The 10,291-nt window shown below is 44.5% G+C and overlaps 1 protein-coding gene across 1 annotated transcript in view; it reads right to left on the bottom strand.

Moving 5' to 3' along the window:
* Window positions 1–261, bottom strand: part of SMIM13 (small integral membrane protein 13) — a 25,297-nt gene extending 25,036 nt beyond the window's left edge. Inside the window, exon 1 of the mRNA XM_040645044.1 lies at window positions 102–261. Within this exon, the coding sequence (XP_040500978.1) occupies window positions 102–177 (76 nt within the window). The 5' untranslated portion in view covers window positions 178–261. The remainder of the gene's footprint in view (window positions 1–101) is intronic.
* Between the last annotated feature and the right edge of the window lie 10,030 nt (window positions 262–10,291).

Here is a 10,291-nt window from a genome sequence, read left to right as displayed (position 1 = left end):
AAAAAAAAAAAAAAAACCCAGACAAAACAAGCGAGCACCCAGAATCGCGCCGGCGTGTGTAATACCGTGTGGAACTGCCCCGCGGCGGATGCCCCACTCACCGCACACCATCAGCAGCAGCACGATCAGCAGCGTGGTCACGAACACCAGCAGGGTCAGCCCGACGTTGTGCCACATCTTGGGGACAGGACGGCGGTCGGCGCCGAGCTGCGGAGCGGCGGGCGCGGGCGAGCGGAGGGCGCGTGCTGGGCTTCAGCGGCGGGCGCCGGGGGCGACGGAGCGCCGGCGCGGCAAGGGCGGCGGGCGCCCCTCGGCAGCGCCCCCAGGGGGCGGAGCGGAGCGGGCCGGCGCGGGGGCGGGCACCGCGGCCGGCTCTCCCGGCCGACCCTCCGCTCACCGGCCCGTGGAGCGCGCGGCAAGGCGCGACGCAGGGCGCCTCTAACCCCTCATCGTTCCGGGGAGCCGGGGACGCGGCGCCCTGAGACCCCGGCGACAGCCGGATGTGCTTCCATGGCGGACGCCGCGCGCCCGTGGACGGGAGAGAGGGCGAGCACAGGGACGCGCGGCGGCCACACAGCCCTCGTCGCCGTCCGCCTTGGGGGATGGGGGTGGGAGGTGAGCGGTGGGGGGGCGTCTCCTCGGCCCGCAGGGACAGCAGCTAACGTCTCCCGACGGCGGCCGCAGCAGCTTTTCGACCCCAGTCCCCTCCCCGGGCAGCAGCTCAGCACCGAGCACACCCACCTCTCTCCGCCTCCGCGGCGCGGGGCCGACTGGGAGATGGAGTGCAGAGCCTTGTGGAGACTTTTGGAGACTGCCCCTCGGGGACTACAACTCCCACAATGCACCGCCAACTTGGACGCTTTGCTTCATCCTCCCTCTGCCTTTGGTTTTTCTGGAGCCGCAACCTCTGTCTACCGACTACGGTTTGGTGTTCTCGGAATCCGCGTTAATTGGCTACCTCTGCTGCGCTGTGCGAAAGCGCCAGTGATTGTAACCATTATCCCACACGTGAAATCATTTTGTTCCACGATCGACGAAGCACGAAGAGGGAAGAAAGGGAGGCAGCTGTCTGGAAGACTGGTTGTATGTGAACCTAGCCCTATTGCTGCGGGTACACGTTGGATACTTGGGCTTTTGAGGAAATACGTCCGTGTCAAACAGGCAGCCAGAGGCACGGAATCTCCCTTTTCCTCCTGTAACAGATGTCGGTCTGTGTTTTCATGAGTAATGTATTTCAGAAATGGTCCGCGAGGGGCTTAAGTACATCTGTTTAGCCGTTAATTCGCCTGAGTTGTAAATTTAATTCAGGGACTTCCTTGAAACCAAGCGACACGTGACCCAGACCTGAAGATTTTGCCGCACTGGCTTGAACAAATCATTGTGAAACAAGACAATTTTAATAATCTCGAGTATTCTATCTCTGCCTGCCATCAAAACTCTTCAATTCTGTCAGATTATATTCATTCGTTAAAGATGTGCCCCCAGAAGAGAAATGTGTAGCCCACTTCTAGAAGGTACCATAAATAGCCTTCCCGTTCTCCTGTGACTGTTGCTCCCTGCAGTACCTTTCTATTCTACAAATTCCTTTCCTCTGTGCTCTGTCTTCAAAAACAAGCCAACGAAATCTGAGCAGAAATCTCTTGATTTAACAAATATATCTTGGCCATAACCCAGCTGCCTCTCTGTAAATTGTATTCCCTAAGCAGCAGTATTATGAACAAATACTGCATATGAAAATACATTAAGGGATAATGACTTTGCAGAAGATTTAATACAGTGTTTCTATGAAGAGAAGGAATCCAGTGCAGTTATGATATATTGATCAAAAAAATCAATTCTATTGCATAAATAAAACACATTTTATTAAAGCCCAATTGAATTGTTGAAAATAACACAAGAACTGGAAGAATTTATTTTAAAGCTTTTTATCTTCCTTTCCATTGCCATGTATTGAATATGTAATAGATGCTGGACACTGTTATAAATGCTAGGGATACAGCAGTGAATGAGACAAACGTGTTTATGCTCAAGATGCTTATAGTGGAAGGTACGATAAGTATAATTAGGGAAATCTCCAACCGCTAATTCCTATAATGAAAACAAGCAGGAGAGCATGATAAAGGTAGAGGTGTTATTTTAGATTGGGGGGGGAGGATCAGAGAAGGCCTATCTGAGTAAGTGACATTTAATCTGAGACCTGAAGGATCCAGCCATGGAAATACCTAGAGAAAGAGTGTACCAGGTAACAGGAGCGGCTAGAGGAAAAGGCCCAAGGAGGGAGCAAACAGCCATTCTGCTAGGCCTTGGTAGTATTTCTCAACATTTCGAATCACCTGGGGAGATTTAAAAATTACGAATGGCCAGACCAAATGACTCAGAATCTCTAGAGGTCAGTCGCAAGCACAGTACTTTTTAAAAGCTCCCAAATGATTCTAATGTGCACCCATGGTTAACCACTGCTCTACAGCAGTGGTTCTCATTGAGTGGTCTCTGGACCAGCAGCATTAGGATCACCTGGGAACTTGTTGGATATGCAAGTTCACAGGACCTACCCCAGACCTATTGAATCCAAAACTTTGAGGTAATCTCAGGAAAAAAAAAAAAAAAGAGAGAGAGAGAGAAAAGAAAAAAGTTATATTGGATTAGGGTAATAGTCAATGGAGTAGTGACAAGTGGAAAGATTTAGGATATGTTCTGGAAAGAGAATTAGCTGATAGACTAGATGTGAAAACAAATGAGGAAAAGAAATCAAAACTGACTCCCAGGTTTGTAGCCTGAGCTTCTAGGTGAATGGCTGTGCCCTATCTTGAAATGGGGAAGACAATACAACCATCTCCCTAGAATGCTTTATGAACTTCTTTCTTTACAAACGATCCTTAGCTGTCCAAGGGAAGGATGTGGTGACTGTGGTGAAGTCCCACAACCAAGAACAAAAGTCTTTTAACTCTCGAAAGTCCAAGGGCCTTCCCACTAAACCGTGCTGCCATAGGTCTCATCATTTGCTATATTAGAACAGATCATGTTTCCAAGGATAAATTCTTTAGGGATTTTCAAGGATAAGGTCTTGAAGTTATTCTTGAGCTATGGTTATTTGTGAGGTCTACTTACCGTTCTCATCCCTGTATGAGAGGATGAGAGTATGAAAGGAACCCCCTCCTTTCTGATCTCGAGCATACTTATCCTTCAATCTCTGTCCAATTTCCTCCTCAGTAAAACCTCCCAGTTTCCTATTCACTTGCCTGTCTAGCTTCTCTAAGCCGGTGGTTCTCAGCCTTACCTGTACAGGAGAAGCTTTAAACGCAGATTCTCAGGTTTCATGCCAAGCATATGAAAGGTGGGCAGGGGGATATAGAGGGCCTGTAACTGTTTGTTTGTTTTTTAAATTTTTTATTACATTATGTTAGTCACCATACAGTACATCCTTAGTTTTTGATGTAGTGTTCCATGATTCATTGTTTGCGTATAACACCCAGTGCTCCATGCAATATGTGCCCTCCTTGATACCCATCACCGGCCTATCCCAATACCCTCTAGGTTTTGATGAACAGTCAGCATTGAGAAGCACTAGTGCAAACCATATTTAGAAATAAATTAGGTACCTATCTTATGATATTCCTTAGATTGTTTTATGTTGTTATTTAGTATTTCATGCATACATATATATTATTTAATATTTCACACACGCGCACGCATACACACACACACACACACACACACACACACATATATATATACATATTCTGATTCTCAGAGGAAAACACTTACTCCTCCCCTACTCTTTCCTTCTGTAAGGGAGGAAACTCAATCGGTAAGAATATGTCTAGTCTCTCTGTGCTCTTTTATTCCCTGTGTCCTTGGTCTGGAGAGGAGTGACTTATCTAATTAGTGCATTTAGGAAAAGAAAAATTGCTGAGCTTGTCTCCTCCCACATTCCTCTTGGGTGTGAGCTGCCTTAAGCCTCCTGTCTGTGTAGGCTTTCGGCATAAGGAGGGCCCCCCTAGTTCAGCATTCCCTCAATTTAGGGTTTAATTAGCAGGCCTGACTGGCTCTCACATTATTATATGTTCTCTGACCTAGTCTTTATTATTAATAAAGGTGACATTTGGCCTCCGTTTGTCTTACTGTTTTGTTTAGTTTTTCATTTGGGCGACATTATTCATGGTTCCCTTTTAGCAATCCCAGACTGCTTTTAAGATAATTAAGGGAAAGAGCCATGCATTCAGCATTTATGTAGTACCACATAGTAAGTGCTAGTCGGAAATTGAGGGGTCCAAATATTTGATCTCTAAAGCCTGGAAATAGGCCTGAATTTTAGTCATTTAATCTCTAAGTATTGTGGGAAGAATTATGCTAAATGTCGGGTGGATACAAAGAAACTAAGATAAGATTCCTGCCCTCAAGGAAAACCCGTCCTAAGGTGAGTGTTTAGCAAGTACGACTTTGTACCAGGCACTGCGCTAGCCAGTAGTGATAAAAAATAGATCAAATATGTTCCCTTACATAAAAGAACTCAGACTGGCTCAGCCTTTTTCAACACTGACCCTTCTGAGCTTCATGAAATCAACTGAATAAGTCATGATCAGTACCTTAAAAAATAGACTAAAATAGAACAGAAGATATCACTGTGTATTACAAGTGCTAAGGGCAAGTGCTACTCATGAAACTTGCTTTAGTTATCTGTGTATATGGGGGTGTGTGTGAATTGAATCACAGTGCAAAATATATTCTTACTGTAGGTTACAGTTTTTACAAAGTTGGAGACCTAGTATCTAGCAGAGGAAGCCAGACATGTATATAAGTGACTATACTGAATATTATTGTACCTGTAACAGGAATTTTACAGACGAGATCAAGGCTCAGGGAATCTAAAAATTGGGAGGAGGTAATGGGTAGAGCTGACATTCAAACCCAGGTCAGTCTGATTTACAAGAAAATTTTGTTTCCATTGGACCACAAGACTGAGGGTAACATTGGGCAAGTTCTTAGGAAACAGGGAAGATATGGGAAAAGACATGAGCAAAGTCTTGAAGTCGTTAAAATGCATTTTGTAAGTATAGACAGGGGATGTCTGGATCCTTAAGATTCCATGGAAAATTCACAATTCCTTTCAGTTCTAACGAACTTGGTGTGGAGGTATAAAAAATGGTTGTTGAGAACTCCTGTTCTGTAATTAGAGTCTGGATATGAAACCTCACGTGGTTGAATTAGTTCATCTCTCTAAAAGTTTAAACCACTACCACATTTGTAAACATTATGAAATAGGCATAATAACAGTCCCTTCTCTGGAGGGTTGTTTTGAGAATTTAATGGGATGCTATGAAAAGCTTACTTAGCATAGTGCCCTGCACTTAGGAGGTCTTCAATAAATAAATATTAGCTGTTAATTTTAATAACCTAATGTATTCTAACATAATGGAAGGAACTGGATTACAGAATTGGTTTCATTCAATTTTTTTTTTACTTAATTTGGGAAACAGTCTGTTAGAGTTTCACCAGAGAAGCAGAACCACCATGTGCGGTATGGAATAAGGGAATTACTATAAGAATTAAGGGCAGTTGAGTTAGTAGTGGACCGTCTATGCAGGCAGTTGCCTCCGTGTCTAGTGTTGATCCTACAGTCCCTATACTGGCAGTTGAAAAGGAAAGTTGGATGTGAAAGAGGGCAAAGGGCAAACTAGGACCAATGAGCACATGTGACCGAGAAAGACTAACTAGAACTCACATCTGCCCCTCCCTCCTCCATCCTCGATGCCACAACAGATGGTAAGAGAAGCTGGCGCCCCTCATTATGGAGCTGTCATGCTCTCGGTCCAGGAGTTGGAGAGGAGAGAAGAGGAGATTTGCCAGGAGCTGGAGTGTCTTAGTGTCCAGGGCCTGCCATCAGAAATGTATTCTCTCACAGTTCTGGAGGCTGGAAGTCTGAAATCAAGGTGCTGGCAAGACCACACTCCCTCTGAAGGCTCTAGGGGAGAATCCTCCCTTGCTCCCGGGGGTGGCTGGCCATCCTGGGCCTTCCCCAGCTTGTAGCTGCGTCACTGCAATCTCTGCTTGCCTTTCAACCAGGCTCTCTTCCCTCTGTGTCTGTCTCTCCTGTGTCTTCAGGAGGCTTTCTTATAAGGACACTAGTCATTGGACAGAAGGCCTGATCTAGAAGGGCCTCATCTTAATAGAACTGATTACATTTGCAAAGACCCTGTTTCCAAATAAAGTCACATTCTGAGATTCCAGGTGGACTTGAATTTGAGGAGGGGGAGGGGACAACACCATTCAGCTCTGTGGTCCAGGAACTGAACTGCTTTCGGATGTTTCTCCATAACAATAGGTGGGTTAGTGGCAGGTCAGAGACAGTGTGCCTGGCACCTCCTGCCAGTCATTAAAACATTTTTAAAAAACTGGCAGCTGCTTCATTTCTACCTCCCAAATAGCATCCAAAATATCTCTGTTGGCCAACACCATAACCATACCAGGAAGGAAATCCCAGCTTAGCTAAATTGACACAGTACAGAGCCTCAGCTCAGTAAGAGTCATTGAGGCCTTTTTTTTTTTTTTTTTTTTTTTTGAACAGAGAAATAACTTAACGGAAATGTTTTAAAAACATTGATCTGGGGCACCTGGGTGGCTCAGTAGGTTAAGTGTCTGCCTTTGGCTCAGGTCATGATCCCAGGGTCCTGGGATGGAGTCCCACATCGGGCTCCCTGCTCAGCGGGGAGCCTGCTGCTCTCCCTGCTTGTGTGCAATCTCTCTCTCTCTCTCTCTGACAAATAAATAAATAAAATCTTAAAAAAAAATCGATCTGGGGGCACTTAGGTGGTTCAGTCAGTTAAGCATCTGACTCGGTTTCAGCTCAGGTCATGATCTCCAGTTAGCTCAGTAGGGAGTCTGCTTGAAGATTCTCTCCCTCTGCCCCTCCCCCCCACCCCATCTCTCTCAAATAAATAAATAGATCTTTAAAAAAACAAACATTGATCTGACAGCACAATGGAGGAGAGATTGGGGGTGAAAGGGATTGAAGATGTTAAGAAATCATTGGCCTAATCCAGGAGTCTCTAAACTCTTTATGATTGTGCTTTTGGTAATGGTAGACGAGATAAATAGGGCCAACCCTCTGAGAGAATACAACTTAAAAATCTGAATTGAGAAAAACTCTAAGTGTCAAAAACACCAATAAGATAATGAAGAATAATTGGTCCAAGATTGGAGAAGAGACAGAATGGAAATCCAGAATCAAGCGCTACCATTGAGGGGCTCCTTTACCCAGAGGTCCATCCAGAAGTCCTGAAGAGAGTGCTGAGTATCTCTTGCCACCGCTCTGGGGACAAGGGCAAAGCTGGAGTCCAGGGCTAGGAGCTGCTGAAAGACCATCAGGCCCATGGGACTAAGACACCAGAGAGTCACACCACAGGAGTAAGGGGGAACCAAAAATAAACAGGCAGCGTGGGTCAGCTTTGCCTGATCTGGCTGACCCAGAAAAGTTCAAATCCTGAAATGGGATTAAGGAAATCCCCAAGGCCTGGCAGGAACGAATTAAGAAACTCAACATTCTTCCACTCAAATTATTTTTACAAATAACTTTTCAGACACAACTTTAAGCACATACTCAAGTTTTTTCCCCCTTTTATTGCTTGCCATTCTTAGTTTAAAAAACAAAAATTAGCACCCCTTTAATACATGTGTATTTGCTTCCAAAGATGAAAGAGGTGAAACAAAATATTTAAGTTTTAAAAATTTTATGTCTACTGGTAAGAAGACATTTTAATATCACTGTTTAATTTTCTAGGACCGCCGTAACACTGTACCACAAACTGGGTAGCTTAAAATGACAGAACTATATTCTCTCACAGTTCTGGAGGTCAGAAGTGCCAAATCAAGGTGTTGGCTGGACTATGCCCCCTTCAGAAGCCTCTAGAGGAAAATCCTTCCTTGCCTCTTCCAGCCGCGGGCATGCATTAGCTTGAGGCAGCATAAATCTAATCTCCGCCAGCTCTTTACAGGGCTGTTTTCCCTCTGTGCCTCTGCCTTGTCTTGTAAGGACTTGTCATTAATTTAACTGAAGTTTATCTTCAACAACCCTATTTCCAAATAAAATCGTTGTGAGGTACTGGAGGTGACGATTTCAAATTACCTCTTTGTGGGACACAATTCAACCCATTAACAATCACCAAATAGTCTTCAGTGCAATAAAAAATCTTTTGAAAATGGTTAATGCTTTGAGATACAGCAGCTCAATGTATCAATAGATACAGCAGATCTAAGTTCATCTTATAATTAATTTTAATGTTTGTCAAAATTGTAAAAGATGCCTCAAAAAGACCCAGATTTCCAAGTGAAAGCAGAGCATCTCTGCCTGACTTTCTGAATTTTGATACACATTTGTCAATCCCATCCACTTAGTATACAAAGATTTTTGTAAATATTCAGTTTGCAAATTTCCATCTTTCCTGTGTTCGTTGTTCTTGAACATTCATTGGAAGATGTTGCATTTTTATCATTTTTACAAGTAAGTTAAAAATTCATGAGGACTCTTTGGAAAATTTTGGGCAAGTGAAAAAATTCTGGTTTCATGTTTGTGTGTGACACAACTGTGTAGTTTTTGACAATTAAGTCATATAACAGTGGACATGTTTTCAAAACAGCCTCTCCATAGCGTGCATTTCTTTTACAAGTAACTACTTTCTCCTTTATTAAGACATCCTCTTTATCTTGAGGTTACAGAGGAAATGTGGTTATTTTTCCAAACTGTCAGCTACGTACTATGCTATAGAGAGCCACTCTATCATTTCATTGCAGAAAAGACCAGCAAACTGAGATGGACACCGACCTACCCCCCATATTCACCTACCTCTCAGTGTCACACAGTGGTTCCAGCTGTAGGGGTGCTGATGGCACTTCAGGGATTGCCTCTCCCACACCCTTCCTGGGGTGGCCACATCCAGGGTGATCCACACAGGAACACAAAGGTCTGGCCATCTGAGCATAACTCAAGACAACTTGGAAGGGCCATTCTAGCTCCAGAGCTCCCATGAGGTCAGCCCCAGAATCACTGGCCTGCAGTGTAGCTCGACTTCTCCCTCTGAGGGCTCCTGCTTCCTTCTTTTTCTGCCTTCTACTCTGGTTGAAACCAAGGCACGGCCTTCATAATCATCCTACTGGCTGTGTCTCAGGATTTCCTTCCCAGGAACCCAAGCTAGATACCATCACTTAAGAGAGAAAAAAAAAAAAAAAAAAAAAAAACTTCACGAAGAAGAAAAACAGAAAACTCCTACGTGTACAAAAGATTTGCTGGCCATTCTGGTGATGACATATTATTTTAAAGTCTTGCTTTTACAAAATTAAGCCCATATAAAACCACTCCTAGCAAGGAAACAGTTGTGCATAGTGATACATTGAGAGTGGAACCCCTACTATGCCCTCAGGATACTGGCTGTTACTCTATTTGACGTGTGACCATATGGCATAAGGACAAGTGAGGCCCTCAGTGTCGATCCTTATAGTAAATATTAGGAAAGCTTACCTCTTTTTTAAAAAAAATATTTTTTATTTGAGAGAGAGAGAAAGAGAGAGAGAGAGAGAGAGAGTGAAGCAAGGAGGGGCAGAGGGAGAAGGAGAGAGAAATTCAAACAGACTCCACACTCAGTGTGGAGCCCGATATGGGGCTCAATGTGGGGCTCCATCTCACCACCATGAGTTCATGACCTGAGCCAAAACCAAGAGTTGGGTGCCCAACCAACTGCACCACCCAGACACTCCACTTACTCTCTTATTAAAATAAAAATATGTACCTTCTCATATTTTCTTATGTTCTCAATGTATTATATTTCACATTCCACTCATCGGGGCAAAAAGCCACAAGAACTGGACGTAGGGTGTAGCAAAGGAAGGGGAGAAGGGGCCCAACCCTGGGGAGACAGGATCCAGGAGCTGTCTGTGCTGCCAAGGACAGAGAAAGAGCCCTGCTAATTTCCAGATTGTTAACCCAAGTGACTGAATGGAAGTCAGCACCGCAAACAGAAATCTTTGACTTGGGGGCGCCTGGGTGGCTCAGTCGTTAAGCGTCTGCCTTCGGCTCAGGGCGTGATCCCGGCCTTCTGGGATCGAGCCCCACATCAGGCTCCTCCGCTGTGAGCCTGCTTCTTCCTCTCCCACTCCCCTGCTGTGTTCCCTCTCTCGCTGGCTGTCTCTCTGTCACATAAATAAATAAAATCTTTAAAAAAAAAAAAAAGAAATCTTTGACTTGGAAACAAGGTTAACCCTTGCGAAGCTGGATTTGGATCATGATGGTGGGAACTCTGGA

Source organism: Ursus maritimus, unplaced genomic scaffold (assembly GCF_017311325.1).
Source record: "Ursus maritimus isolate PB19 unplaced genomic scaffold, ASM1731132v1 scaffold_30, whole genome shotgun sequence".
Classification (NCBI taxonomy): Eukaryota; Metazoa; Chordata; class Mammalia; order Carnivora; family Ursidae; genus Ursus; species Ursus maritimus.
Note: the sequence above shows the minus strand (reverse complement) of the source record. Positions and strands in the feature narration are given on the sequence as shown.